Consider the following 26,637-nt stretch of genomic DNA (forward strand, 5'->3'; position numbering starts at 1 on the left):
GGCCAACCCTGTGTTCGTTCCCCCACCCCTGCTGGCCTTGTCCATCCGTTTCCGCCCCGGATTCCCCAGCTCTCCTTCCCTCCCCCTGAAAGCTCCAGCCTGGAAAACACTCGCATTGATCCAGTAGCTCGAGGAATGCTCCCTCCTGTTCTCTGGCTACTTCCTTGGTCTATAGCCATAGCCGCCTCTGCACCTCCCTCCCCCTCCAGCCCTCCATCATGGAAGCACCGCTGGCATTGTCCATTCCAAGGTCGCTGGATCACCTGCTAATTACCAAAGCCAGGTTTCTTTTCTCCTTTTCCATTTTCTCGAACCCTGGCTTCCCTACTCCTAGCAGCCCCAGCTTAGCCTGGTCGCCTTTCTCTCCAGCCTCCCCCAGTCAGCATAGGCCTGCGGTGTCTGCCCCGAGGCAGTCCGCTCTAATGAGCCCTCCAGCCTCACTGCTTCCCCAGAAGAGGGTCTGAGATCCTTGTTCTTGCCTAGACACGGGCTCTTTCACTTCAAGTTATGACCTGAATTGGTAGCTCCGGCCTTGACCTGAATTCTAATCTTCACCTGGGCTGGCTGGGAAGGCAGGTCTTGCCAACACCCCAACTCACACTCACTGGGCAAGTCCTTCACTATGAGCCTGTTTCCTTATCTAAGAAAGGGGCTTGGAGGACATGATTTCAAGGGTCCTTCCTTCCAATCCCTCACACCCCTCCCATCCTGCTGCCAACACAGACCTACTTACCTGGTAACTCATTCCTGGTCCAAGACTGGCTCCCCTTCCCGCTGTCCTGTCTTTCCTGGCATTCGCTAACACCTGCCCCCTCGGCCGGCCACTCCAACCAGTCCCATGTCCCCCTATTCACTCCCTGCTGACCGTCCTCTCCTCACACCCACCCAGCTTCCTGGTGTTCTCTGCCATGCCCCCTCCCCCTCCGCCCGGACCCCATCCAGGCAGGCTGATCCGCTTGTGTCTCTAACCATAGTGAGTCTTTTGCTCTTGGTCTCTGACCTGGAATGCCCCTCTCTTTCCACTGAGCCAAACCAGTTAGGGCTGGAATGCCCCTCTCTTCATGTTTATATTCCATATTCTCTATGAACCCTGTAGTGTAAGCCTTCAGGCCACAGAGTTCTGAGTTCAAATTTGGATCCTGCCACTTTTTGACCTTTGGAGGTACTGGGCCAGAGCTTGGCACACTGCGAACACTCAATAAACTAGCATTACCACCACCTACACGCGTGTGCGCGCACACACACACACACACACACACACACACACACCTGTGAGCTCCCTCCTAGACATTTCAATAGGTTCATTTTCTCTAATCTCCCACCTTGGATGGTTCTCTGACACGCATCCTCATCTCCAGGGTGATCCTGTGGATGAAGCTGCTTAGGGCTCTGCGAGTCACCTCCTCCCCGGTACCCACTTTCTGGGGTGGTTTCCCAGAACTCTCGGAGGATCCCTGATGTGGGTGAGGAAACCTGCACATCCTCCCGTAGCGTGCCGGGCCCTCAGGGGCATGACTACCTTTGTGCCCTTATGAAGCTCTCAAAGGATGGATGTTGCACCAGGATTTTGGCACCTGGATGCCTCCAACTTGCTGAGGCAAGAGCTGCAGAGACTAAAGAAGGGGGCCGGTCAGAAAACGGGGGGAGCATGAGGCTCCCCGGAGGAACATTCAATCACAGGAGTGGTCCTCCACTGGAGGAAAGGGCAGACACTGCGCTGGGATCTGGGTGAAAACAATGAAGGCCCTGTCCCAATACTGTGGGCACTTCCGCTCTCCACCCACCAGTATCACGTCCCCAGGCACAGTCTCTCCATGCTCTGGGTAGAGAGGGCCCCGAGGCCCCCAAGCCATAAAGCAGTCCCTTGGGTCCTGGGCTTTCTCCTTGGCACCTGAAGGTCAACACGGATGGTGCGAGCCCCTTCTGTGCACCAGGCACCGGAGGATAAATTAATCCAGTAGCTCGAGTCCCCCAACCTCTCTGAGGCTCATCAGTTCACTGTGAAGGAGGGCTTTTCTACCCCCCTTTTCACAGATGAAACTGAGACTCGAAGAGGTTGGAGACTTGCTCAAGGTCACACAGCCATTAGCCAGGATGAAATCCCAGCCCCCTTGCCTGGTGTGGTCTCTGCTATAGGCCCCACGGACTGGGCTCAGGGCCTGAACATCTTCCGTGGGCAGGAATCACTGCCCATCACTCTGCCCCAGGACTGAGGCAGCTGAATCCACCCCACCCCCACCCCCACCCCTTACCTGCAGCTGCTAGACTAGCTAGGTCTTGGCTCCACATCGACCCAGCGTGGCCTCTGTGCAGAAACACTGGAGGGAAGAATCGGCTACAGGGTGGGGAGAACTAGGGGAAGGAGGCCCAGAACTGGTAGTGGGGCCTAAGGGAGGGCGGGACCAGAGCCTAACGGCTTCCTCAGCAGGACTGACCCCGAGGGTGACATCGGACGGAAACAGTGACCACCAACCTCTACTTTCTCCCTTCTCCTGGGAGAAACAGGCAGTGGGCACAGGGGCCAAAGGAGCCCGCCATCGCGGTGGGGTAGGTTGGGATTCTCCCCGGGACCCTTGGTTTGGTGCGTGAGGGAATTGAAACGGCTTCCAACTTGGGAAAGGCATGCGTTTGTGGCAGAGCTGACATGCAAGACAAGATGGGGGGCCTCGGGCTGAGGAATGGGATGTGGTCAGATGAGGGCCAAGATGCCTGCTTAGAGCTGGGAACTCAGGAAGATGAGGAATTCTCGGGGACCAATGACCATAAGATTGAGCCTCCACTGGAGCTGGCCCAGAAGTCACTCTGGGGGTTCAGGAAGGTCTCCCCAACAAGGAACCCGGGACACACATGGTAGGGATGTGCCTCAGTCTTGGAGGCCCAGGCCACAGATTGGGCTTGCTGTGTGGTCCTGGGCATGTTGAAGGAGGGGATCCACACTCCCCCATGCCCAGGGCCCTCCATTGTGAAATGACAAACCCACCTATCCTTTTGGGAGCACATCGGCTCAGGGCTTACTGACTTGGCCCTGGACCAGGGCACAGGTGGGGCAGGACAGATGCACCTGGTGCTGTGTGTGGGGAGGAGGAGGGGGTATAGAGGGACCAGAGGGACCAGTCTCCTCTAGATCCAAGATAAAAGGCAGAGGTGGGGCCAGAGAGGAGTGGGGCCCTGGGTATGGAATGCACCTCTGACCAGCTAGTTGTATGACCTTGGGAAGCTCCAGCAGCCTCTTGGAGCCTCCGTTTCCCCATCTGTAAAATGAGGAACCCAGTCTCTCCCTCCTGGGTAATTGTCAGGGAATGTCGCATAGTAGGTCCTCATCTCCGAGAGCCCCCTCACCCCTAAGAGGTTCCCAGCGTGAAGGAACAATGGCCTCAGCCTTCCTGAGCTTCTGGGTCTGGAGTGGCAGGTGGTTGGAAGGGGAGAGTCACCGTTCCCAGCATTGATGTCAGTGCCTCCCGGGAAATCGCCTTCTCACCTCTCCTGAGCCTAAAATAGAATGAGGGGGGCTGTCACCAGCCGCAGGCAGCTCCCCCATTCCTGGTGGAGGCCCTGGGTCCTCAGGAAAGCAGAGGACCCAGGAACGGTTCCCTGCCTCCACTCCTATTCCTCAGTGACCTGTGGTCTCCCAGGGTGGGTTCAAGGAGTCTCTGGCTTTGGGCACAAGGTCAGAGGGGGGCCTCACCGGGGGTACCCACTTCCACCACCTCTACCTCATCTCAGTCTCTGGCTCCTGGGATCCCTAGCAGTGGTCAGAGATCCCAGCCCCCAGTCAGGGACCCATGTTGCCCAGGGCCCCAGTATCTGGGTTGGGGGCGCAGGGCAGTTCCAGTGGTAGGTTGGTAGGGCAGGTGGTTGGCAGGCGAGGCAACCTGGTCTGGCTAGAGAAGGAAAGCTGGGGGGCTCCACAGGTATTTCTGCTCCTCAAAGATCTGGGCTGACAAGGGAGGGGCAGAAATGGGGCATGACAGCAGCATGTGAATGACCTGGCCAGTTAATAGGATGTTTGGGGGGAAGGGTTGCAATGCCCGTGTGAGGGACTCGGGGGCCATCTGTCCGGGTGGCTCAGGGACAGCAAATCCTGAACCCCTCCTGGAGGCAGGGTCCTCTTTGAGCGGGAAAAGGCGCCTGTGGATGGGAAGGGATCTGGACCGAGGGTGGGGAGGACTCCGCAGGGACCTGCTCCGCGAACCTGGGCCGGGGACAGCCACGCCCCCGCATCTCCATCTCCCAGGTCCCCAGACGGCGGGTCCCCAGGTCAGAGCCCGGGGCTTCCTGTGGACCCTGCCGCCTTCGCCCTAAAACCTGCGGGTCCTCGGAGCTCCGGGACCGATCGCCGAGGAGGGGGTCGCGAGATGGGAACCGGTGCGCCCGGCCCTGCACCTGCCGGGGGAGGCCTGGGCGGGGCGGGGAGGCCGGCCCCGGGGCGGCGCCTCTTTTGTCCTCCCGTCGCGGTGGCCCGGGCCCTGCGGGGCTGGGGGGGAGGGCCGGGGGGCGGGGGCGGGCCCTCCGCTCACGTGCTCGCCGCTCGGCTCTTAACCCGGCCCGCCGCCCCGCCGGGATGGCCGCGGCCGGAGCGCGCTGAGCCGGGCGCCCTCCCCGCCGCCGCCGCCAGCCTCGCCCCCCGTCCGGCCGGCGCCCCCGCCCGCGGCTCCGCAGCCCGCGCCCCCGCCCGCGCCCCGCCTCCGCCCGCGCCGAGCCGCTCAGCCGCAGCCCCCGGACCCGGAGGATATGAACGAGCCATGAGGCGGCTGCGGCGCTGGGCGATCGCGGCGCTGCTGCTGCTGCCGCTGCTGCCCACGCCCGGTGAGCGACCCCCGCCGCGGTCCGCGCCCTCCCTGCCCCCCCCCCCCCGGGTTTTGCGGCGGTTGGCGCTGCAGCCACATTTCCCCGCAGTGCCGGGGTGACAGCCGGTCCGGAGCGCGGGAGGGTGGGGGCGGGGGCGGGGGAGGAGGGAGGCGCGGACACCCACCTGTCCCCATCTGGCCCGCCCCCCGCGGCCATCCCCCTGCCTTTGGCCGGCGGGTTCTGTAGGTCTCGGCGGGCTTGGGGGGTTGGGGGCAGTCGTGACAATTGGCAGGAGTGAAGCTCCGGCCCCCTCCCCATCCCTCGGACTCTCCCTCTGCAGGGCAGCTTGTCTAGTCCCCCAGGCCGCCCAGGGCAATGCCCGCGTGGAGGGTGGGGGTGCCCAACCCATTCCCAGGTCTCCCGCCCCACGGTGGGCATCTGCCTACAGCTATGGCCTTGTCTCCCCAGGTCTTGGGACCTGGGGTCCTGCTGGAGTTCTGCGTTGGAGGGTCGCACCTCAGTTGTGGGGCCCAGAAGTGCCTGAGGTCACAGAGCCCAGCCGCCTGGTGGGGGAGAGCTCCGGGGGAGAAGTCCGAAAGCAGCAGTTGGACACCAGGGTCCGCCAGGAGGCACCCAGTGGCCCCGTGAGTGGGGCTGAGAGGGGAGGCCAGGGGGCTGGAGCAGGCCTCAGAGCCCAAGGGAGGCCAGGGGCAGCCAAGGGTTGGGCGCCTCCCAGGCTGCTGGCTCCTGATGCTTCCCTTTGTACATGGACACCATGGAGCCCACTAGTGGGAGCGCCCACCTGCCCCGCTCCAGGCCCCTCCATCATCATGGGGATCCCCTGCCCTCAGCGGACTGAAATGCCAGGGCTCAGTCCGGTCTTGGTCAGCCTTCTGCCAGCCCCCACTCCTCTCCTGCCAAAGCAAGTGGTTCTATCCAAACGGGCCTTGGGGAGGGCAGGAAGGGCAGGGAGAAGCAGTGAAGAGCCTGGGGCCAGGGTTCCTGGGTTCTTGCCACAGCCACTGGTAGTGGGATTTTTCAGAACAGCTTAGTGCTCGCTCCTGCCTCAGTTTCCCCCTTGCGCTGATAGGCATGTTGTTCTCCTTCCTGCCCTCGCTGAGGGTGGGGCCTTGGAAAAAGGTTCCAGGCCCCAACAAGCACACCCACAAATGCCACCACCCCCTGTCCCTTTCAGTTGCCAGGCCCCTCCTGCCTCCCAGAGGAAGGTTAGGAATGAAGGAGATTAATTGCAATTAATAATTAATTAATATTATGTGAATAATAATCACCCAGATGGAATATTCATTCAGCACGCCTTGCCTCAGCTCTCCAGGAGCTCAAAGCTGAAAGTTAGCCAGGCCACCGGGGGCGGGCGGAGGGCGGGATGGGCTGGTGAAGGGCTGGCAGAAATAGAGGAGAGACTCTGAGGAGGCTGGGACGTTTGGGCAACTGAAGTCTTGAGTGGTGGGAGGTAACTGTGGTGGGAGGTAACTGGTCCGGGCAGAGGGAGGACGGAGGGAAACGGAGGCTAACTGTGGACATCTGTCAGACTGGCATCTGGCCCTGCCTAATGTACTTGGTTAAAAGCCCTTAGGGGGGGGTGGAGGGGCTGTGGGGGTGCAGGGGCGGCACTCGGGAAATGGAATGGAGCAGGAAGGCAGCATGCATAATAGATGGACCATCACTCAGGGCAGTGCGGCGTGGGGGGAGGGGGAGTTAATGGTCCTGAGCCGGCAGGCCTGGGTGGGGTGGGGGTGGGGGGGCGACAATGGGGGAGTGGAAGGTGGGGGGTGGGAGGGAAAGGGGTGGAGGCTGCCTTCAGCACCTACCCAGGCTCCCTGGGAGGTGGTAGATGGCAATAGGGATGGTCTCAAGGCCAGGGATGGGGTGTCCTGGCTGGGTGTGGCCATTAGTCTGACTCTCTTCCCTGGTGTACCCCCACCTGTGAACTGTACACCCCCAGGCTGTGTTGGCCAGGAGGTGACTGCTGGGCCTGAGTGCCAGGACTCCTGTCTGGTGCTTTGGGGGATGTCCAGATAGGACCATAGGGTGACGCTGCAGGTGGGGCCAAGGACAAAGGGAGAGAAAGCATCGGACTAAGTAGGGAGGAAGAGTGGGTGCTCCGTCAGCACAGTCCGCCAGAAAGGGGGCTGCTCTGGGGGATGGTGGTGCCTGTGAGTGCGGGGAGAGCTGGATGGCCCAGTTGGACTGAATGGACTGGGAATGCAGAGGGGGAGAGTCTCTTTGGGTGTCGCTTTGCTGGTGAGCGGGTGACATGTGTGATGTGTGTATGAGGGACCAAGTCTGAATCTGCCCACGGGGTTGTCCGAGGAGGTGGGGGTGGAGGGTTCTGTGGATCTGGGAGGCAGTGGCCACCTCCAGCGGGGAGAGGCTCTCTGGGATTCAGCCGTCACACTTACCCCACTGCAGCCCCCCAGGGAACTCACTCATAGGCTGGCCTTCTCTGTACCTCAGTTTCCCTCAGGTGGAATTCTCACAAGTCTGTAAGGCAGGTAACGTTTGTCTGCCCATTTTGCAGATGAGCAAACTGTGGCTCAGAGAAGGTAAATAACTTGCCCAAAGTCAATCAGATCCTAGAAAAACAAACAAACAAAAGAAACAAAGTCAATCAGATCTTAAGCAGTGGAGTACTTTTCTCAAGACCCGCTATGCCCAGGCCCCCAGGGACTCTGGATTTTGGCTCTGAGGGCAGGTCCCAGCCCCACTCAATGCAAGGTGGAAGGCCAAGGGAGACCAAAGGACGCGTCCAGGATACTTCCCCCTGACCAGAAGGAGTCCTTGCAAACCTCTATCTCCCACCTGGCATCTCTCCCTGGAGCGCTTGTGGCCTCAACCTCGGGGCTGATGGTGGAGACAGTGCAACCTTGAGCCCAAGTGTCCCGGCAGGAATGCCCCACCCTGGCGCCGTTGTCCGAAGTTATTGCACTGGTTTAGGACCTCAGGCCAACCAAGGGGACGGGTCAGCAGCAAGATCTCCATCTGCTGTGGGTCCTGTGGTGAGTGTGGAGGCACATGCTGGCTGGCAGGGCCAGCGTGGTGGGGCCTGGAGTGCTGCCTGCTCTGGCCTTGGGCTGGTCGTGGCACCTTTCTGAGCCCATGGTAAAATCAGGACGGCGATGATGATAGTCTCAGCCCACCCACTACCAGGAATTGGTGACAGGAAAGGGTTTGGTGTGCAAGGACTCCTGGCTTTGGTGAGGGGGGATCTGGGAGGAGGTGACCAGGCAGGAATTAGAAACTAGAGAAGTTACAACGTACTGGGAACTTACTGGGGCAGGCACTCTTCTATGTGTATTAATTTTTTTAAATTAATTTTTAAAAATATTTTTATTGATATTTTTAGAGAAAGAGGAAAGGAGAAGGAGAGGGAGAGAGAGAAACATCAATGGGTTGCCTCCCTTATGGACCCCAACCCGACAGGGGACCAAACCCCCAACCTGGGCATGTTTCCTGACCAGGAATCAAACCCAGTGAGCTTTGGGTGCATGGGGCAATGCTCAACCAGCTGAGCCACACCGGCCAGGGCTACATTTATTAATTTATTTCATCATCACAACTCCAGGAGAAACCAGCACAGAGAAGTGAAGTAACTACCCCAGGTCACACAGCACTGAAGTAGCAGAGTCAAGATTGATACCCAGAGAAGCACTCTTTTTTAAAAATATATATTTTTTATTGATTTCAGGGAGGAAAGAAGAGGGAGAGAGAGAAACATCAATGATGAAAGAGAATCATCGATTGACTGCCTCCTGCACTCCCCTCACTGGGGACTGAGCCCACAACCCAGGCATGTGCCCTGACCGGGAATTGAACCGTGACCTCCTGGTTCCTGGCTTGCCCAGGCTATGCAGTCAGAAGCAAGGGATCTGGGACCCACTGAGGCTCAACCTCTAAGCCACACCGGCTCCAGAGCAGCACTCTTAACCAGCGCACTGTCTGCTTCTCGCTCAGGGGTCTAGGGAAGAGAGGCACAGGGGACCCATTTTCCTCTCTGCAACTGCTCTCAGCACCTCACTTCTGTCCAGAGGTGTAGGGTTCTGGAAGTGCAGAAACCTGTGGTCACAGGGAGCCTGCAGCTGGGGGCTGAGGCAGGGGGACAAGCAGGGCCACAGTGGAACAGTGGGCTGGTTGTTCGGAGCAGGGGGTGCCCGGCAAGTGGGCTGAATGAAATCAGTGGGCCCATGAGGCTGCTGTGTTCTGAGGGGGACCCTCGTAATCCACACTAAACTGCTCTGTGGGTTGTGCTTGCCCCTGGGAAACCCAACTCCTTCTGAACCAAGGAGAGGGCAGGGTGTGGGCAAGAGAACAGGGCTGTTTGGGTCCCAGGCCCAGGAGGCAGACCCTCAACTGAGCCAGCTGGGGGCGGGGACCTCAGTCACTGGGCTGAGCTCCCCTGAGAACGGCACAGACCAGCATTTACTGGAAATGCCACCCTGGAAGCCCTCCGGCAACGCCTGTGAACTGAGCACTGCCGTGAGGTTGGGCAGAGGGAGCGTTCACGCAGGAGGCTAAACAACTTCCATCTGAAAGGCTGCCCCTGTGGCTTTGGAGCAGGACAGCCTCCGGGAGTCCCAGCTCCCCCGCTTCTGACTGCATGGCCTGGGCAAGCCGCTGCTGCCTTCTGAACCCCACCGTCCCCATCCATAAAATGGGGATCACAGTCAGCTCCACTTTGGCCTGGCTGCTGTGAAGATGAGAGAGGAGGTGTGTACAGGTGTCCTGCCTAGGATCCGGCAAGAGCAGATGCTCAACATCTGTGAGGCTTGGCCTCCCTCCTGAGTGTTGGGCCAGGTGCTGGCATGAGGGCTGGGTGTCAGAAACAGGAGCCAGGGCATTTGGGGGTTACCTGTCAGGCTCTGGGCGGGGTTCAGGGGAGCCATGTGGACAGGAGTCTTGCCTCTCCGGCCAGACTCAGGCCTGTGGACTTGACCTCCCTGCTGGCTGCCTAGAGGGACCCAGCTGTCCAAAGTCTGTCTTCAGAGGGACTAATGACCCTGTAAGGGAGTGACTCTGTCCTCAAAAATTTAGGCCAGATCTGGTTATCAGAAATTCATCCAATTCTTCTATCTGGGACGCCCTCGGCCTGATCATAAGTGGAGCCTCATTGCATCTTGGGGAACTGGGGGGAGTTGCAGCTGGGGGAGGGGATTTCTCCCAGATGGGCCCCTGCTTCTCTGGCTCCTCCCGTCTGCCAGCCAGCTCATGCAGTTTAGCCAGTTCCTCAAAGCCCATTTACACTTCCTTCTTTTCACTTATTATTATTACAAATCCTTGTGATAATAACACATTAAAAAGGGCTTTTATGCCCTAGCCCCGTGGTCGGCAAACTGCGGCTGGAGAGCCACATGCGACTCTTTGGCCCCTTGAGTGTGGCTCTTCCACAAAATACCGACTTCTGCACATGGGCCACGAAGTTTCAATCGCACTGTACGTGCGCGCCTGCACGTGGTATTTTGTGGAAGAGCCACATTCAAGGGGCCAAAGAGCCTCATGTGGCTCACCAGCTGCAGTTTACCGACCACTGCCCTAGCGGCTTTGGCTCAGTGGATAGAGCAGCCGCGGGCAAACTACAGCCTGCGGGCCGGATCCGGCCCGTTTGAAATGAATAAAACTAAAAAAAAAAAAAAAAAAGACCGTACCCTTTTATGTAATGATGTTTACTTTGAATTTATATTAGTTCACACAAACACTCCATCCATGCTTTTGTTCCGGCCCTCCGGTCCAGTTTAAGAACCCATTGTGGCCCTCGAGTCAAAAAGTTTGCCCACACCTGGTCCAGAGTGTCAGCCTGCAGACTGAAGGGTCCCATGTTCGATTCTCGTCAAGGGCACACACCTGGGTTGCGGGCTCGATCCCCAGTGGGGGGTGTGCAGGAGGCAGCCTATCAGTGATTCTCTTTCATCATTGATGTTTCTATCTCTCACTTCCTCTCCCTTCCTCTCTGAAATCAATAAAAATATATTTTTAAAAGGGAGCTTTCATTTAATCCTCACGACAACCCTATTTCACTGATGTGGAAACTGAGGCTCAGAGAGGTTAAGCAGCTCACTCAGGCCTTCGGATGAGCCCCGGCAGGGAAAAAGGCAGGTGTAGCCTGTGCTCCAGGGACTAATGGTCACCCAGGTGAAACGCTGAATTGAGATGTGAACTGCCTAACCGCCAGGAGCAGTGTGGCAGTGGCTCTCCACCTTGGCTGCACATTAGAATCACCTGGGAATCTTCTGAAAACCCTGATTTCTGGGCCTTGTCCTCCCGAAATTCTGTTTCTTTGTTATGGGGTGGGGCCACAACATTAGAAAGAAAGAAACAGAATTTCCGGAGGATGAGGCCCAGAAATCAGGATTTTAAAAAGATTCCCAGCCCTAACCGGTTTGGCTCAGTGGGTAGAGCGTCGGCCTGTGGACTCAAGGGTCCCAGGTTCGATTCCGGTCAAGGGCATGTACCTTGGTTGCAGGCACATCCCCAGTGGGGAGTGTGCAGGAGGCAGCCGATCAATGTTTCTCTCTCATCGATGTTTCTAACTCTCTATCCCTCTCCCTTCCTCTCTAAAAAAATCAATAAAATATATATTTTAAAAAAAGATTCCCAGGTGATTCTAATGTGCAGCCAAGGTTGAGAACCACTGCCTGTGGGCTGGTGGGTGCAGTAGAGGGTGAGGAAGAGGAGGTCGAGGCAGGAGGTGGCGGTTCTGGAGGAGGATTCAGGGTGACTCTCTGGGGGACAGTGCCTGGGTGTTCAAATTTTCTAGGGCGTTAGGGAACCCTAAAGATCCTTTGTCTCCCCCTTCGCAAGGCCGACTCTGTAGGTCTGGGGTGGAGGCCTGGCCTCCGCTTTTGTATTTTGGGATTTCAGCGGGACCTTTGCCTCCTTCCCTCTTCACTCTGTGTCGGGTCAGGTCCGACCCCGGGTGCAAGCAAGTGTCAGATGGCCGGATGAGCCGGCGACAGGGAAGCCTTGGGGAGGGCATGTCACTCCAGCCAGGTGGCCACAGCTGCTGTGGCACCAACCCCAGCCTGAGAGTGAGACTTGACCCTGCACCTCCCCAGCGTGGCCCTGGGCCAGTCACCTCCAAGTGCCTTTCCCTGGGTCTCTGCCTGGCTTTTGTAAGATGAGCACCAGACATCCTGGGCAGGTTGAGATCAAATGAGCCGCAGCACGTGAGAGTCGGATGGCCGGGGAGCAAGGGAGCAAGAAGCAAGAGCAGGGCATAGGGTCGAGGCCTCGCCAGCCGGTCACCAGCTGTGCTGAGCTGGGCCCAGGGGAGGGAGGGTGACAGGGGACAGGAGGGGCTCCCGGGGAATGATGTGAGGGGTCAGGGGCAGGTCAGGGGCAGGAGGCAGGCCGGGCAGGAGCAGGTTGGCTTTGATCGAGCATGGGCCTAAAGCTTGCCTGGGGAGTATGAGGACTCTGGTGCCAGCAGGAGCCCCCTTCCCAGGTGCCTGGGGTACAGAGATCCTGGGGACCGAGGTGGGGTTGCCTGGTCCTCCTCATCCTTCTGAGAGGGATAAGCTCCTGTGTCTCCCCACCCCCTGTTTGGGTGGGAACCGACAAACCCGCCGAGTTATTTGGTCTCCCTCCTCTCACCGCCCCCCCCCCCCGCCCCGGGGGCTGGGCAGAGCAGAGGTGGTCAGGCCAGTGGGGAGGAGAGGGAAGCAGTGACTCCTTGTCCTTGACTTTCTATTAAGTGTGACCGATGCTCTAGGGCAGCAGTTCTCAACCTTCCTGATGCCGCGACCCTTTAATACAGTTCCTCATGTTGTGGTGACCCCAACCATAAAATTATTTTCGTTGCTACTTCATAGCTGTAATGTTGCTACGGTGATGAATCGTCATGTAAGTATCTGATATGCAGGATGTATTTTCATTGTTACAAATTGAACATAATTAAAGCATAGTGATTACTCACAAAAACAGTATGTACTTATATATGTGTTTTCCGATGGTCTTAGGCGACCCCTGTGAAAGGGTCGTTCGACCCCCAAAGGGGTCGCGACCCACAGGTTGAGAACCGCTGCTCTAGGGGTTCAGAATGGAGCTTGGAGCCTCAGTCAGCCTGGGATGGGGTGAGTCAGTGCCTGGAGGCTCAGAGGGCTGTCTACCCAAGCTCTGGCCCTTGACCCCCAACCTCACCCCCTCTCCCAGGGTCTCTCATGGACCTGGGCCATTTCCATCTTATCTCACCGTTGGGGTCAGATGGCCCTAGAAGCTGATTTTCTAGGCTTGAATCCCAGCTCCACCACTTCTTTGTTTTGTTGGTGTTTGTTTTTAAATATAGTTTTATTGATTTCAGGGACGAAGGGAGAGGGAGGGAGAGTTGGAAACACCAATGATGAGAGAGAATCATTGATCGGCTGCCTCCTGCACGCCCCACACTGGGGATCGAGCCTGCAACCTGGGCATGTGCTCTGACCAGGAATCAACCCGTGACCTCCTGGTTCAGAGATCGACGCTCAACCACGGAGCCACGCCAGTGGGGCTCCACCACTTCTTAGATGTGTGACCTTGGGCAAGTCAGTGAGCATCGCTGTGGCTGTTTCCCGGTCAGATAGGGAAACCAGTGGTATCTATCCCATTGGGTTGTTGGGAAGATCAAATATGACAAGACTTGTAAAGCATTTGGAACAGTGCCGGGCACATAATAACTGCTCAGTGGTTGACGAGGGAGCCAGCTAGCATGGGACGACGGGATTTCATGACTCAGGGCTTCCTTCTGTCCTGCAACCTGCTCCTCCCAAAAGAAGGGCACAGACAAATTCCTCACCTCTTTATGGCCCAGTGGTGGGACCTCATCTGGGGGCCCGGATTCCAGTCTTCTTAAACAGGCCGGGTAGGAAGAAAGCTCCACCCCCCACCCCCCCCCCACCCCCCAGACCTCTCCCGTACCTCCGGATCTTTGTAGGACCTGAGGCTTGGGGTGGGGATCTGGCAGCTGAGGAGGCCACCTCCCCCTCAGCCCAAACTCTCCTGTCCCCTCTTCTCTCGGGTGGCTTTCCCTCTGGGCACACTAGCTTCAAGCCTGGAGTCTCCAACCCCCACAGTAGCTTGCTCAGGCCTGGTGCGTTGTCATGACAACCTGGAGCCTCCCAGCCCCACTGCACAGGCCCCTCTGAAAAATTTATCAGGAAAACTTCCGTGTTTAAAAATTAACCGTGGGATTGAAATATTAAAGATGAGCCGCTTTGGGCAATGGACTTGGGGTACAGGAGCCAGGTTCTTTCGTCCTGACAGGATGGCATCAGCCCATCACCCCAGCTGCCAGGGGCCCCGTGACCAACGCCAGCCCACTCCACCCCCGTCTGCAGAGTCCAAGGTCCTCCTTAAACTGAGGCTGGGCCGGGGTAGGGAGGCAGGAAGGAAGGCACCCGCTTCAGCAGCTTCCCAGGGTCACACTGCACCCCACCTCCTGTTTGCCCCTTACCTGTAATACTTCTGAGGGCCTCTCTTTAGTCCACCTGAGGGTGAGGCGGCCCTGCCAACACCAGGGAGGGCCTGGCCTGAGGCAGTGAGCAGGCCAAGCTGCCCTCTCCATCCTGGCTGCTCCGGAGACTGGCCCCAGAGGCGGTGGGCTGGCACCTGCCCCCTCTGCTGCACGCCGTGCCCTGACCCGGACGGCAGAGTGGGCTGTGCCCAGGTGTGCACACTCCCCAGGGAAGGAACAGGGTCTTGTGCAAAGCATCTTCCCCCACAATCAACGGTCCCCACGGCAGCTGCACTGGGCCCTCCTTTCCCCAGGGCTACTCCCTGTCCTGGGGTTCCCCTGACTCCCCAGTTCCCACCTTCAGGCCTCCCCAGGTTGACCCTCCCTCTGCCCTCTCCCCACCCCCAGCCTGTCCACCTGGCCCAGGTGAGTTTCGTCATCCCAGCCTTCAACTCCAACTTCACTCTGGACCTGGAGCTGAACCAGTGAGTGTGGCCTTGAGCCTGGGAGGAGGGGCTACAGGCGGGGAGCAGGCCTGGCCTGGGCTTGGCTGGCTGGCTGGCTGGATGGATGGATGGATGGATGGCTGGCTGGCTGGATGGATGGATGGGGTGGGGAGACTGAGCCGGGCCAGGGGGTCTGGATCTGAGCTGAGGCGGGACCCGAGCCCAGCCCAGACCCACCAGTGACCCGTTCCTTCCTCCTGCCCATTCTGCTCCAGTCACCTCCTCTCCTCCAAATACGTGGAGCGCCATTTCAGCCGCGAGGGGACAACCCAGCGTAGCACGGTGAGTGACTCTGGGAAGGACAGGAGGCCACTGAGATGGAGTCAGGGGTGTCCTTTACACTTGGGATGGGCCTGGCCCCTCCGGACCCTCCGTTTCTCCCCAGGTTGAGGTTTGGAGGGTCGCAGTCGGGGTGGATGTCAAAGGGTGTGTGGAGCCCTGAGCTCCTCTTGCCCAGCTCCAGAGGCCTGAGCCCAGCCAGCTCTCTGCCCAGCATGGAGGCATTCAAGCACCCTCACTGCTCCCTGCCCAGGCATTCTGGGAGGGGGCTGTTGGGGAGCTGTCCTTTCGCTCAGCACCAAGGCCCTGGGAATCCCTGGCTGCCTGGGATACGAGGGTGCCAGCCCTGGAGGCCCCGGGACCCAGCCAAGATGAATGAGTATCTATAAATAGCCTCCCCCCCCACCCCCACCCCAGCCTGTTCAGTAACTGGAGCACAAGTAATTCTGCAGGAAGCAGGGGAGGGGCTGCTGGTCCCCTCTGACCCACGAGCTGGGCCAGGAGGACACATGCTGCTCACAGTTCCTCAGACACAGACCAGGTGTCCAGGGGTGGTCCACGGAGGCAGTGGCATCTGTGAACACACTGTGTGAAATTGTGTGGCACAGAGTAGGTGCTATATGAATGCTACCTTCTCCAAGGAGCCTGGGGTCCCTGCAGCAGCCCTAACAAATGGTTAAGAACCACAGATGTAGTCCAGCGGCCTCCTTTTGTAGGTGAGGTGACGGAGGCCCAAAGAGGGCTAGGGAATCGCCCGGGTGAAACAGCCAGTTAGGAGCAGGGCCCGGCCGTCAAACCCAGTGTCCCCAGGCCTGCAGCCACCTGCACACGGGCTCCTCCAGGGGCCCACACCTGTCCTCCCGCCTTCATGCCAGGGCCGGGGGCATGTCCCCTAACGTTCTGCTGCTCCTCCAGGGGGCGGGAGACCACTGCTATTACCAGGGGCGGCTCCGAGGGAACCCCCACTCCTTTGCTGCTCTCTCCACCTGCCAAGGGCTGCAGTGAGTATGGGGAGGGGCTGGGCGGCCGGGAAAAGCCTCCAGCCCCGGCCTGGGGTGGTGGGGAGCTGTGGCGCCGCTCTCTCTGCAGTGGGGTCTTCTCGGACGGGAACTTCACCTACATCGTGGAGCCCAGAGAGATGGCCGGGCCTCGGGAAGCCCCCCGGGTGAGCCTTCGCTGTTCCCTCTGACAGCCCTGCCATGCTCATCCTCATGGCTGTCACTATCCCCTCCTCCCCCCTTGGTAACCTCAGCCTCACTGCCCTCGGTGACCCCGGCTCTGATTCCCTCCCCCTGCCCCCAGCTCCAGTGTCCCCGGAACCTTCCACTGGGCTCTAGTGTCCTTTGCCCCTGTCGCTCAGGGCGCCCCCAGGTCCTGACCCTGGAATCTGAGCGTCTGGGAGATCAGATCCGACACAGGAGCTCTGGCCAGTTCTGGGTCACTCTGCGGGGGGGAGTGGGGAGGGCTGGAGCTGTCCCCCCTCCCAGCTGGGCTCAGCGCAGACCTAGTCAGCCTTCCAAGAACTAATTTCCCCTCGTCACAGGGACCACATCCCCACCTCATTTACCGGACCCAGCTCCTCCCAGCCCCCATTGGATGCAGGGAACCAGGTAAAGGAGGAAAAGTGGGGCTGGGGAGGGGACCAGCTGTGCGCCCCCTCACCTCTCCCTTCCCCCAGACTGCCTGTTCGCCGCCCCTGCCCACTCTGCTCCTCCGGACCGGCCGAGGCTGAGAAGGAAAAGGCAGGTACGGGGCCCGCACAGACCTCGGGCTGCAGAGACCTCAGGCTGTGGTCCAGAGCAGGAGGACACCCCCAACCGTGGCTGGGGCAAAGAGCTCAGACTGATGTGGCTGGGGCCAGGGCGCCATCTCTGGGAGGGAGCCCCCCCACCTCATTCCCTGTGTCCCCACAGTGGGCTAACAGGGGTTGCCTGCCCTCCTATCAAGGCTGGGGCGGAATGGTACCCCTGCCAGTGGGGGCTGGCATTGTCCCTGGATGGAGTCCAGGCCCCTAGGTCTGTCCATGGCTTGGCCATGACGCCAGGCGTGGAGGGGACTGATTCCAAGTGCCCACCCGCCCCCCAGGTCCGCCGGGGCCACCCTACAGTGCACAGTGAGACCAAGTATGTGGAGCTGATCGTGATCAACGACCACCAGCTGGTAAGTTCCCAGGCTGCGGGCGACTCCGGGGGGAGAGGCCGGAAGCAGCCTGGCCCTCCACCGCTCTTCCTCCAGTTTGAGCAGATGCGACAGTCTGTGGTCCTCACCAGCAACTTTGCCAAGTCCGTGGTGAACCTGGCCGATGTGGTGAGCAGCCCGCCTTCCCCTCCCTCTCACCCCAAACCCCCCACCAGCCACATAGATCCTTGGGGTGAGCCATCGAGGGCACTACCAGCCCCTGAACCCCACTTCCTGGAAGCACAGACTGAAGCCCTCCAGCCTTATTCCCCCCACACCCACTCCCACCCTCCAGCTTTCCCCCCATCTTCTCCCATCTGGGCCCAGATGTACAAGGAACAGCTCAATACCCGGATAGTGCTGGTTGCCATGGAAACGTGGGCAGACGGGGACAAGATCCAGGTGCAGGATGACCTCCTGGAGACCCTGGCCCGTCTCATGGTCTATCGGCGGGAGGGCCTGCCTGAGCCCAGCGATGCCACCCACCTCTTCTCGTGAGTCCCCCGCCCCATGCATCCTGCCAGCCTCTGCTGGTGTCTGCGGTGCGTGGGGCTACTGACACCTGCTCTGTGCCAGGAGATCATGCGGGGTCTGGGACTAGTCGGTCTTATCTTGTACCTGCCCCCAGCCCCTTGCAGCAGGCTGGGCATCCTCCCCTGCATCTTAACTTGATGCCCCCTTTCCCTATCCCTGGTCACTTCTGCCCATCTCCTCCCATTCGTTTGCTCTTCCCTTTTCAAACTTTCCCAGCATCCCTTCCGGGGGGCGGGGGGGGGGGCAGGAATCTGATGCAAGGTCGTTGCAATTACAGATGATCTAATGAGACCCTCTCATTTGGCTGATGGGCAAACAACCCAAAGAGGGGAAAGGGTCTGCCTGAGACCACACAGGCTGGTGTGAAGGGCAATACTGACCTCCCCCAGGAGGGTCTCTGGTTGGGGAGGCTCCCTGTCTGCCCCTCACAGCCCATGGGAGCCACTCTGGGAAGGGCAGGAGGTTTTCCTGACAACCCTCTCCCTTGCAGGGGCAGGACTTTCCAGAGCACCAGTAGTGGGGCTGCCTACGTGGGAGGCATCTGCTCTCTGTCCAGGGGTGGGGGTGTGAATGAGGTGAGCAGTGTGGGGGCACAGCTGGGGTAGGGGTGGGAGGGCTGAGGGCATGAGCCCTGTGCCTTTTGGAGGGATGTTAACATCTTTGTGCTCCATACATCTCACCCCAAGTACGACAATATGGGGGCCATGGCAGTGACCCTGGCCCAGACGCTGGGGCAAAACCTGGGCATGATGTGGAATAAACACCGGAGCTCAGCAGGTATCAAGGAAGACCCCATATGGCCCCATAACCAGCCCAGACCCCCACCCAGCAATTCCAGAAGTGAAAAGGGTGTCCGTGGGGGCGGGGGGGGGGGCGGTTATCCGCCTTTCTTTACATACATACACCTGGCTCACCTCTTAGGGGACTGCAAGTGTCCGGACAACTGGCTGGGCTGCATCATGGAGGACACTGGGTGAGTTTTGGGAAACAAATCAGGGGAAGGCTTTGGACGAGGAGAATCCCAGAAGAGCACTGGGTGACAGTCTGGACTTGGTGGCTTCAAGAGGTCCAGCTGTCGGGACCACTCAGGAGTCCAAGAAACCCAGTTTTCTGCACAGGGGGATCCAGATTCCCTGCGAGACACCCAACTAACCAGGCTGTAGTGCCCACTGTCGCCACTGGGCGGCGACAAAGCCTTGTTCCCTCCTGGCGCTGCAACTTCCGACTCTCGGAGGCCTTGCAGGCAGGGGACCGGCAGGCGGGAGGATTTCTGTGCAGTCTCCGTGCACAGAGATTCTCAGTCTCCGCGAGGGGGTGACCGAGTCCCCGGTGCAGCCCATCCCCAATCTTGAGAAGGGGCTGAGCTGGAAGGGAAGGCGCGGGCCGGGAACCATGGCATCGGCCCCCCATGCCCGCCCAGGTTCTACCTGCCCCGCAAGTTCTCGCGCTGCAGCATCGACGAGTACAACCAGTTTCTGCAGGAGGGCGGCGGGAGCTGCCTCTTCAACAAGCCCCTCAAGGTACCAGCCCACGGGCGGGGAACGTGGGAGCGAGGCTCGGGGCGGGTCCCAGTCCGACTCCTGACACACCGTCCCGTCCAGCTGCTGGACCCCCCTGAGTGCGGAAACGGCTTCGTGGAGGCAGGGGAGGAGTGCGATTGCGGTTCTGTGCAGGTGAGCGGCCTGTGCCCGGTGGCAGCCGGGGAACTCGGGGCTGGGCGCCAGGGAGGACCTAGGTGGGGAGCGTCCGGGCTCGCCGGGCTCCCTGCCCTTCTCCCCGCGTCCCTCAGGAGTGCAGCCGAGCGGGCGGGAACTGTTGCAAGAAGTGCACCCTGACTCACGACGCCATGTGCAGCGACGGGCTCTGCTGTCGCCGCTGCAAGGTGAGGGGGAAGGGGCGGGACCAGGAGGGACCCTGCTGCTGACGATCGGATAAGCTGAAGGAGGCGGGCAAACTGAATGGGCGGGGCTTGGCGCGAAGAAAGCACCAATGGGGACGGGGAAGGGCGGGGCGTGCGGTCTGTTAAAGGCGGGGCTGCGAGGAGTGGGCGGGGCGGAGCCGAGATCGGGCCTGGGAGCGGCTCTGAGTGGGGCGGGGCTAGAAGAGCCGTGAGGCAGGAGGGGGGGTGTACAGATCTGGGGGGGCAGGATCCTGGGGAGGGGGCCATCCCTGCCTGAGCTCTGAAACACATTCTTTCTTTCCTTAGTACGAGCCGCGGGGTGTGTCCTGCCGAGAGGCCGTGAATGAGTGCGACATCGCGGAGTCCTGCACTGGCGACTCTAGTCAGGTCCGCCCGGCCCTGCAGAACCCGGGGGGAGGCAACCTCTCATCCTGTCGTTTTGTGTCGGGGCGACGACCGTTCTCCGCACCCCTCTGTTCCATTGCTGGCGTCGCCGCCGCTGATTAGCCTCAGTTTCCTCATCTGAGAAACGGGTTGCTCGTGCCTCCTGGCTGTACTCTTCCCATTATAAACCAGTATTTGTAGTCTGACTGGCGTTCCCAGCGCCTGCAGCGGTGCTGGTGTGCGCTAGCGATCGGAGTGGGTGGTAATATTAGTTAACATCTCTTAAGTCCTGTCAGGCATTTAGTTCCTCAGCCCTGGGGAGTGGGTGCAGGACACAGGGAGAAGGGAGAGGCTACGGGACTTGCCACCTGTGCATCTGAGTTCCAATCCAGACCTTTCCTTGTTCTTGACATGGAAGAACCCTGAACATGAGCCCCATTTGGGGGGGCATTAGGCCACCCCTTCCTTCCTCCCTGGGGCCAGCCTCGCCTCTCAGTCCTGGAGTGCTCTGCTCAGCCCAGCCCCTCTCTCTGCAGTGTCCCCCCAACCTACACAAACTGGACGGTTACTACTGTGATCACGAACAGGTATGATGGTGGGGGGCTCAGTACAATTTGTTGTCTCCGCTCTGACCAGGCAGCATGTCAGTCCCTTTTGTCTCCTGTAATCCCTTAGGGCCGCTGCTACGGAGGTCGCTGCAAAACCCGGGACCGGCAGTGCCAAGCCCTGTGGGGCCACGGTGGGTCTGGCTAGGAGTGGGAGAGGGGACTCTGGAGGACCCAGAATCAAGAGTCTGAAGAGGGGCAGGTTCTGGCTAAATACGCCCTCCACCAAAGGTGTGGCTCCCCAGGCTCTCAGGGTCCCCGTCGGACCGGGGGTCACCCATCGTGTTGGAGGTGCAGACCTGAGGTGCTGGGTGGGTTCTGTGACTGGGGTGACACCTGGCATCACCTTCTTACAGTGGCTGCTGATCGCTTCTGCTATGAGAAGCTGAACGTGGAGGGGACAGAGCGTGGCAACTGTGGGCGCAAGGGGTCCGGCTGGGCCCAGTGCAATAAGCAGTGAGTTGCCAAGCTCCTGGCGGAGTCTCCCCAGCTCTGGGGCCGGGGGTTGTTTGGTTTGGTTTGGTTTTTTCGTTTGCTTGCTTGTTTGTTTTCAGAGATGGAACAGTAGGTTCTTCTAGGACAGTGATGGCGAACCTATGACATGCGTGTCAGAGGTGACACGCAAACTCATTTTTTTGGTTGATTTTTCTTTGTTAAATGGCATTTAAATATATAAAATAAATATCAAAAATATAAGTCTTTGTTTTACTATGGTTGCAAATACCAAAAAATTTCTGCCAAAACCGGTTTGGCTCAGTGGATAGAGCGTCGGCCTGCGGACTGAAGGGTCCCAGGTTCAATTCCGGTCAAGGGCATATACCTTGGTTGCAGGCACATCCCCAGTGGGAGGTGTGCAGGAGGCAGCTGGTCGATGTTTCTCTCTCATCGATGTTTCTAACTCTCTATCTCTCTCCCTTCCTCTCTGTAAAAAATCAATAAAAATATATTTTAAAAAAAATTTCTGTATGTGACATGGCACCAGAGTTAAGTTAGGGTTTTTCCAAATGCTGACACGCCGAGCTCAAAAGGTTCGCCATCACTGTTCTAAGATATGCCTGTGAGTCCCGATGGGAGAATGTGTAAAAAATCAGCGTGTGGGGAGAAGGCAAATTCAAGTTGGATCAGAGGTCAGACGGGACTCACTGTCTCCGCACCACCCACCAGGGACGTGCTCTGTGGCTTCCTCCTCTGCGTCAATATCTCCGGAGCTCCTCGGCTGGGGGACCTAGGAGGAGACATCAGCAGTGTCACCTTCTACCACCAGGGCAAGGAGCTGGACTGCAGGTGCTGGCTGGGACCCTGGCTGGGGAAGGGAGGCTGCAGCTGTGATGGGGTAGGGGCATGTGCGGAGGCTGGCTATGCTGTTTCCCCAGGGGTGGCCATGTGCAGCTGGCCGATGGCTCAGACCTGAGCTACGTGGAGGACGGCACAGCCTGTGGGCCCAACATGCTGTGCCTGGATCATCGCTGCCTGCCAGCCTCTGCTTTCAACTTCAGCACCTGCCCGGGCAGTGGGGAACGCCGCATCTGCTCCCACCATGGAGTGGGTGCCTGGGGGCCTGGGATGACAGGAGAGCCTTAACAGAGGGCACAGGGCCCTGCTTACTGTGACTGGCCCTACCTCCCCTCTAGGTCTGCAGCAACGAAGGGAAGTGCATCTGCCAGCCAGATTGGACGGGCAAAGACTGCAGTATTCACAACCCCCTGCCGACATCTCCGCCCACGGGGGAGACGGAGAGATATAAGGGTGAGGCTGGCACTGGCCGAGGGGGGGGCTCTGTCTTCTCTGTTTGCCATGCCTGTCCCTGCCAACCGAGCCCCGCCCTCCTCCTCAGGTCCCAGCGGCACCAACATCATCATTGGCTCCATTGCCGGGGCTGTGCTCGTCGCAGCCATCGTCCTGGGCGGCACAGGCTGGGGATTTAAGTAAGAGACGCCTCCCCCTACATCCCCTCGTGTCCTGGGGGTTATCAGAACCCCAGGCTGTTGGAGCGGAGGGGGCTCTCTGAGCGATTAGCTAAGTCAGAGCTCACATGTCATGGTCACACATTAGTTGCTCACATTTAAAAAACCCAGAGATTTGACATTAACAATGTGATTTCCAGCTTCCCTTGAAAAATGAGACAATTGGGCCGCACTGAGCCTCAGTGTGATCCAGCCACAGAGTTCCTGAGCAGCGCTGCCCAAGACGGGGCCGTGTCCTCCCGCTCTAGGCCCCACCCAGCCGACGGTGGGCACCTGCGTCGGGGCCCTGGAGCTGGTCTGACACCCTCAGTGTTAGCTAAGGAGGGGCCTGGGGCCCAGGGTCTCGCAGTGAGTGAGTTGCAGAATCAAGACTCAAACCCAGTATCGCTCCCTGGGCCTGTCCTTAGTGTCCAGGCCCCAGGGCCCTGGCCGTCTCAGGGGCAGGGCGTCTCATGAGAACTGAAGGCCCCTCCCTGAGAGGAGGAGGTCGCAAATGGCCTCTTTTCCTTCCTCTCTCTGCCTGTCCTTTGCTTGTCTCCTGAAGAAACATCCGACGAGGAAGGTATGACCCGACCCAGCAGGGGGCAGTGTGATGCTGGCCACGTCATCCCTCCGCTGTCCCCGTCTCCATCTCATTTGTCACCTCGCATTCTGTTGATGGGAGCTCAGGGCTGATTCCCCCACCCCCACCGTCACTGCTGTCCCTGCTGTCCCTGCAGGGGTGGGAGAGGAAAGTCCTTAGCCTGCCCTTGCCACTTCCTCTTGCCCAGACATCCCCTCAGGTCCATTTGCTCCTGCCCTTCCTATGGCCACACCACTCTTGGCCAGGGAGACGCTGGAGCTGTGCCCCCACCCCACCCCCGCTCTCCGCAGCCCCCGCCCCCTGGAAGGGAGCCTCCCTCTGCATCCCATCTGTTTTGTCTTTCATGTCACCGCTGTCTGACCTCCCGCCAGCTCCCCTCCCTGGCCAGCCTTTGACTTGCTGCCCCCAGGGCCCGGCTTGGGGCGAGGAGAGGAGTCTGTCTCTGGGCTCCCCCTCATATGATGCCCCCATGCCCCGTCTGCCTTCCAGGTCCGGAGGTGCCTAAGTGCCACCCTCCCTCCGAGCCTGGCGCCCACATCTCAGCCATGAACTAGGAGGCTGCCTCCTCCCAGCCATGGAGGGAGGCACCATGCGATGTCTTCCGGGCCCAGCTTTCCAATTCCTGGCCCCATGGGGGTGTGGGTGGGGGGCTGTGGCCCTGCCCTTCACACCATCAGGGTGGACCATGCCAGGGCCATTGCCCTCGTGGTCCCCCACCCCACCTCATGTGGCTTTGGCCTTGCACACCAACTCTCCCTGTGTGAATGTAGCTTCCATCATCAGATTGCCACAGCTCAGGTGGTGAGGGAGGGCTAGAGGGATGCCCCAAGGGGCATGGCCTGGGATGGCCCTTCCTCAAAGCCAGGCAGCTGGGACAGGGTTTTAGCTTTCTGGGACTTGGGGAGAGGGGGCTGACATCTACTTTAAAAAAACAAAACAAAACTGAATCTTAACTGATGAATGTAACTCTGGGGGTGCTGGGGCCAGGGCGGTTGTGGGGATGTTTTGAAATCTGGGGGGGGGACTGGAGGAACTGAGGCATGGCCATCCCCTGGGATGACCACACCTGGGGTCTTCTCACTGGACATGGACGTCCCCAAGCCAGGTAGGGGCCGGCATCCTTGCTGCTCCCTCCTCTCGGCCCTGCTGAGCTTGGAGAGAAGTTTGAGTGCCGATTCAAACCAAAGCTGCCTGTTCCGCGCCCACGCCTAGGTTATGGGTACGGCGACCACATGTCCCAGATTGTCTTTAATTCTAAAATGACCATCCTGCTGTCCTTGCCAGGATGCATGCATTCGAGGGTCTACAAAATAGTCCCTGAAATAAAATGGCACCTTCCCCCTTCCCAGAAGGGCGACTGTGGGGCTGGCTCAGGGTTCAGGTGCCCCCTGGTGTGGCCTAGAGGTCCCAGGCTGGGCCGTCTTTTCCTGGGAGGACTCTCCCAAGTAGGGAAGGCCAGAGGTGGCCAGTGCCCGGAGGGTCAGGGGCTCTGCCTGTGATGCGCATAAGGAGGTAGGACAAGGCAGGTCTCATGTATGAACCTCAGCTTCTAGAAAATTCCTCAAGGCCCTGTCAAACCCACCCCACTCCTTACCCAATTCCAGGGCCGAGTAGTAAGTTTACAGTTGTTTCCCCCGTGACGTCCTCTGACGCCCCGCCCACTGCAGTGACAGGCAGGTGGAGGCCAGGCCGAGTTCCTCAGTCCTCCTCCAAACCAAGTCCTGCCCATGGCCTTCCCTCGGGACCCTCGCTTGGGACAGAGGAGCTCTGGCTCCTTGGCTGTTGAAGACCGGCTGGCAGGGGCAAGATGGGGGTCAAACTACCTATGGATGAAAGCCACAAATGAATGGAGCCCCTCCCCCCAGGGGTACCCACCCTGACTCCGCAGGGATTCCTGAACACCCCGGGCCTTTGAGCTGCCTGTTTCAGTCCCTCTGCTTCTGGGGCATCTTTGAAGGGGAATCGTGGAGGAGACGGCTCCCTGCTTATCTGCACCCCCCTCAGGGCAAACTGGGGACTGAGACCCATGGACACCCTTCGGGGGCTGATGCGGCGACAGTGGGGTCCTCGATACTGAGCTTCAGCTGGCACTGCCCAAGCAAGGAGGATGTGTGGGGTACCCCTCTAGCCAGTCCTGCTACACCAGCACCCCCAAGCTGGGGCAGGAGGGCGAGGGTTGGGTTTTGCACTTTTGCTGCGATACCTTAAGGCGCCCTCTAGTGGTGCACACGTGCGCACAGGTGGCCGATGCATCCGGCACAAGCGTTTGGAGCCGCGTCTCCGCACAAGTGTGAATACCTCTGCACACACGGACATGACTGTGTGCGTATGGGGGGTGGGAGTGGGGTGGAGGGGGGGTGGAGGGGGTGGAGAACTTAAGACTTCCTGTGACCAGTCCTCGTGGCTCCCAGCTGTCTGCATCCTCCTGCCCGGACCCTGGCAGCGCCCAGGGACGATTAGAGGCTGCATATAGCATCTTGTAAATATGTCACCTGGGGTTCGGGGTGGGGAGGCAGGGACAGAAACATCAATTAAAGATCCTCTCTGGGGGCTCACACCAACCTGCGTCTCTCCTTTGCGTCAGCGACCGCACTGTGACCAGGGGACCCTTCCCTGTCCTTCCTGGCGCCGGAGGGAGGGTGATGATATGTGATGGTGGGGAGGGGGGGCACTGGAGGCAGGAAGTTAGCACCTCGGACTGGGCGCTGGGAGGCCAGGAGGCAGGACATACTTTCCCATCCACAGCCAGGAAATAGACACAGACTGGGTGGAGGGTCTGGCCCTTCCGCTTCCTCTCGCTCCTAAGATAACGGCCCGCTGGTTTCAAAGCAGAGCAGCGGGGAAGTGAATTGGAAAGCATCTTTCTAAAAGGTGGGAGACCGGAGAGGCCCGTCCGCACCTCTCAGACCCCAGAAAGGGGGCTGAGACTGCCCACTCAGGGCACAGTGCTTTTGGGCCCACAGCGAACTTGTTCTCCCACCTCTGCTGCCTCCTGCTGCACCCGGGGCCGGAAGGAACTGGGCAAGGCGAGCGCTCCTCCCGCTGGGGACCCAGTTTGAGCCAGGAGGGTTTATTCTCCTCTTTCCCTCTAGACCACGTTGGGCCTGGGGGACTGTGGCTCTGGGAGTCCCGCTGGTTCAGGGGAAAGATAAGTGAGAGAGGTGGGGACAGGGAGGAGATACTGGGAGCAAGAAATGGCGGCAGCCGACAAGGGCCTGGGGAGAATGAGCAGCTGGGAGCTCCCGGATCATAGCCCCACGCCCCAGGGCCAGGACCCCATGTCAAGTGCTCGATAGCCACATGCAGCCGGTGGCTACCATGTTGGATAACGATAGGTTCTAAGTCTAGAGTCTACAATAACTGATGCTATTCAGTAGCAATAGCTAAGCCCGGGAAACTGAAATAAGGTGGGACAGAAGAGAGGACATAGCGAGAAAGATTTGGATCAGCTGCCACGGACAAGCCCTCATTAAAGGC

General features: G+C 59.4%; 1 protein-coding gene across 3 annotated transcripts; it reads left to right on the forward strand.

Moving 5' to 3' along the window:
• The first annotated feature begins 4,134 nt into the window (after positions 1–4,134).
• On the forward strand, positions 4,135–25,501 carry ADAM11 (ADAM metallopeptidase domain 11). 3 transcript variants are annotated; one of them, XM_059670400.1, is made up of 27 exons: positions 4,136–4,806; positions 5,257–5,432; positions 14,636–14,712; positions 14,949–15,015; positions 15,928–16,013; positions 16,102–16,177; positions 16,556–16,622; positions 16,691–16,758; positions 17,098–17,172; positions 17,248–17,319; positions 17,518–17,684; positions 18,215–18,299; positions 18,411–18,501; positions 18,646–18,697; positions 19,145–19,244; positions 19,326–19,397; positions 19,514–19,606; positions 19,931–20,011; positions 20,545–20,595; positions 20,684–20,747; positions 20,970–21,069; positions 21,778–21,897; positions 21,987–22,155; positions 22,245–22,359; positions 22,448–22,538; positions 23,122–23,139; positions 23,650–25,501. In XM_059670400.1, exons 1-27 carry the CDS (start codon positions 4,356–4,358, stop codon positions 23,663–23,665), a joined length of 2,700 nt encoding a protein of 899 aa, XP_059526383.1. In that variant the 5' UTR covers positions 4,136–4,355; the 3' UTR covers positions 23,666–25,501. The 3 variants fall into 3 exon arrangements, with proteins under 3 accessions (XP_059526382.1, XP_059526383.1, XP_059526384.1); XM_059670399.1 differs by having other exon boundaries at positions 4,135–4,806; positions 23,122–25,501; XM_059670401.1 differs by lacking the exons at positions 4,136–4,806; positions 5,257–5,432; positions 14,636–14,712; positions 14,949–15,015; positions 15,928–16,013 and having other exon boundaries at positions 16,108–16,177; positions 16,691–16,754; positions 23,122–25,501.
• Positions 25,502–26,637: the final 1,136 nt, after the last annotated feature.

The sequence above is a fragment of the Myotis daubentonii genome, chromosome 16 (assembly GCF_963259705.1).
Source record: "Myotis daubentonii chromosome 16, mMyoDau2.1, whole genome shotgun sequence".
NCBI classification, from domain to species: domain Eukaryota; kingdom Metazoa; phylum Chordata; class Mammalia; order Chiroptera; family Vespertilionidae; genus Myotis; species Myotis daubentonii.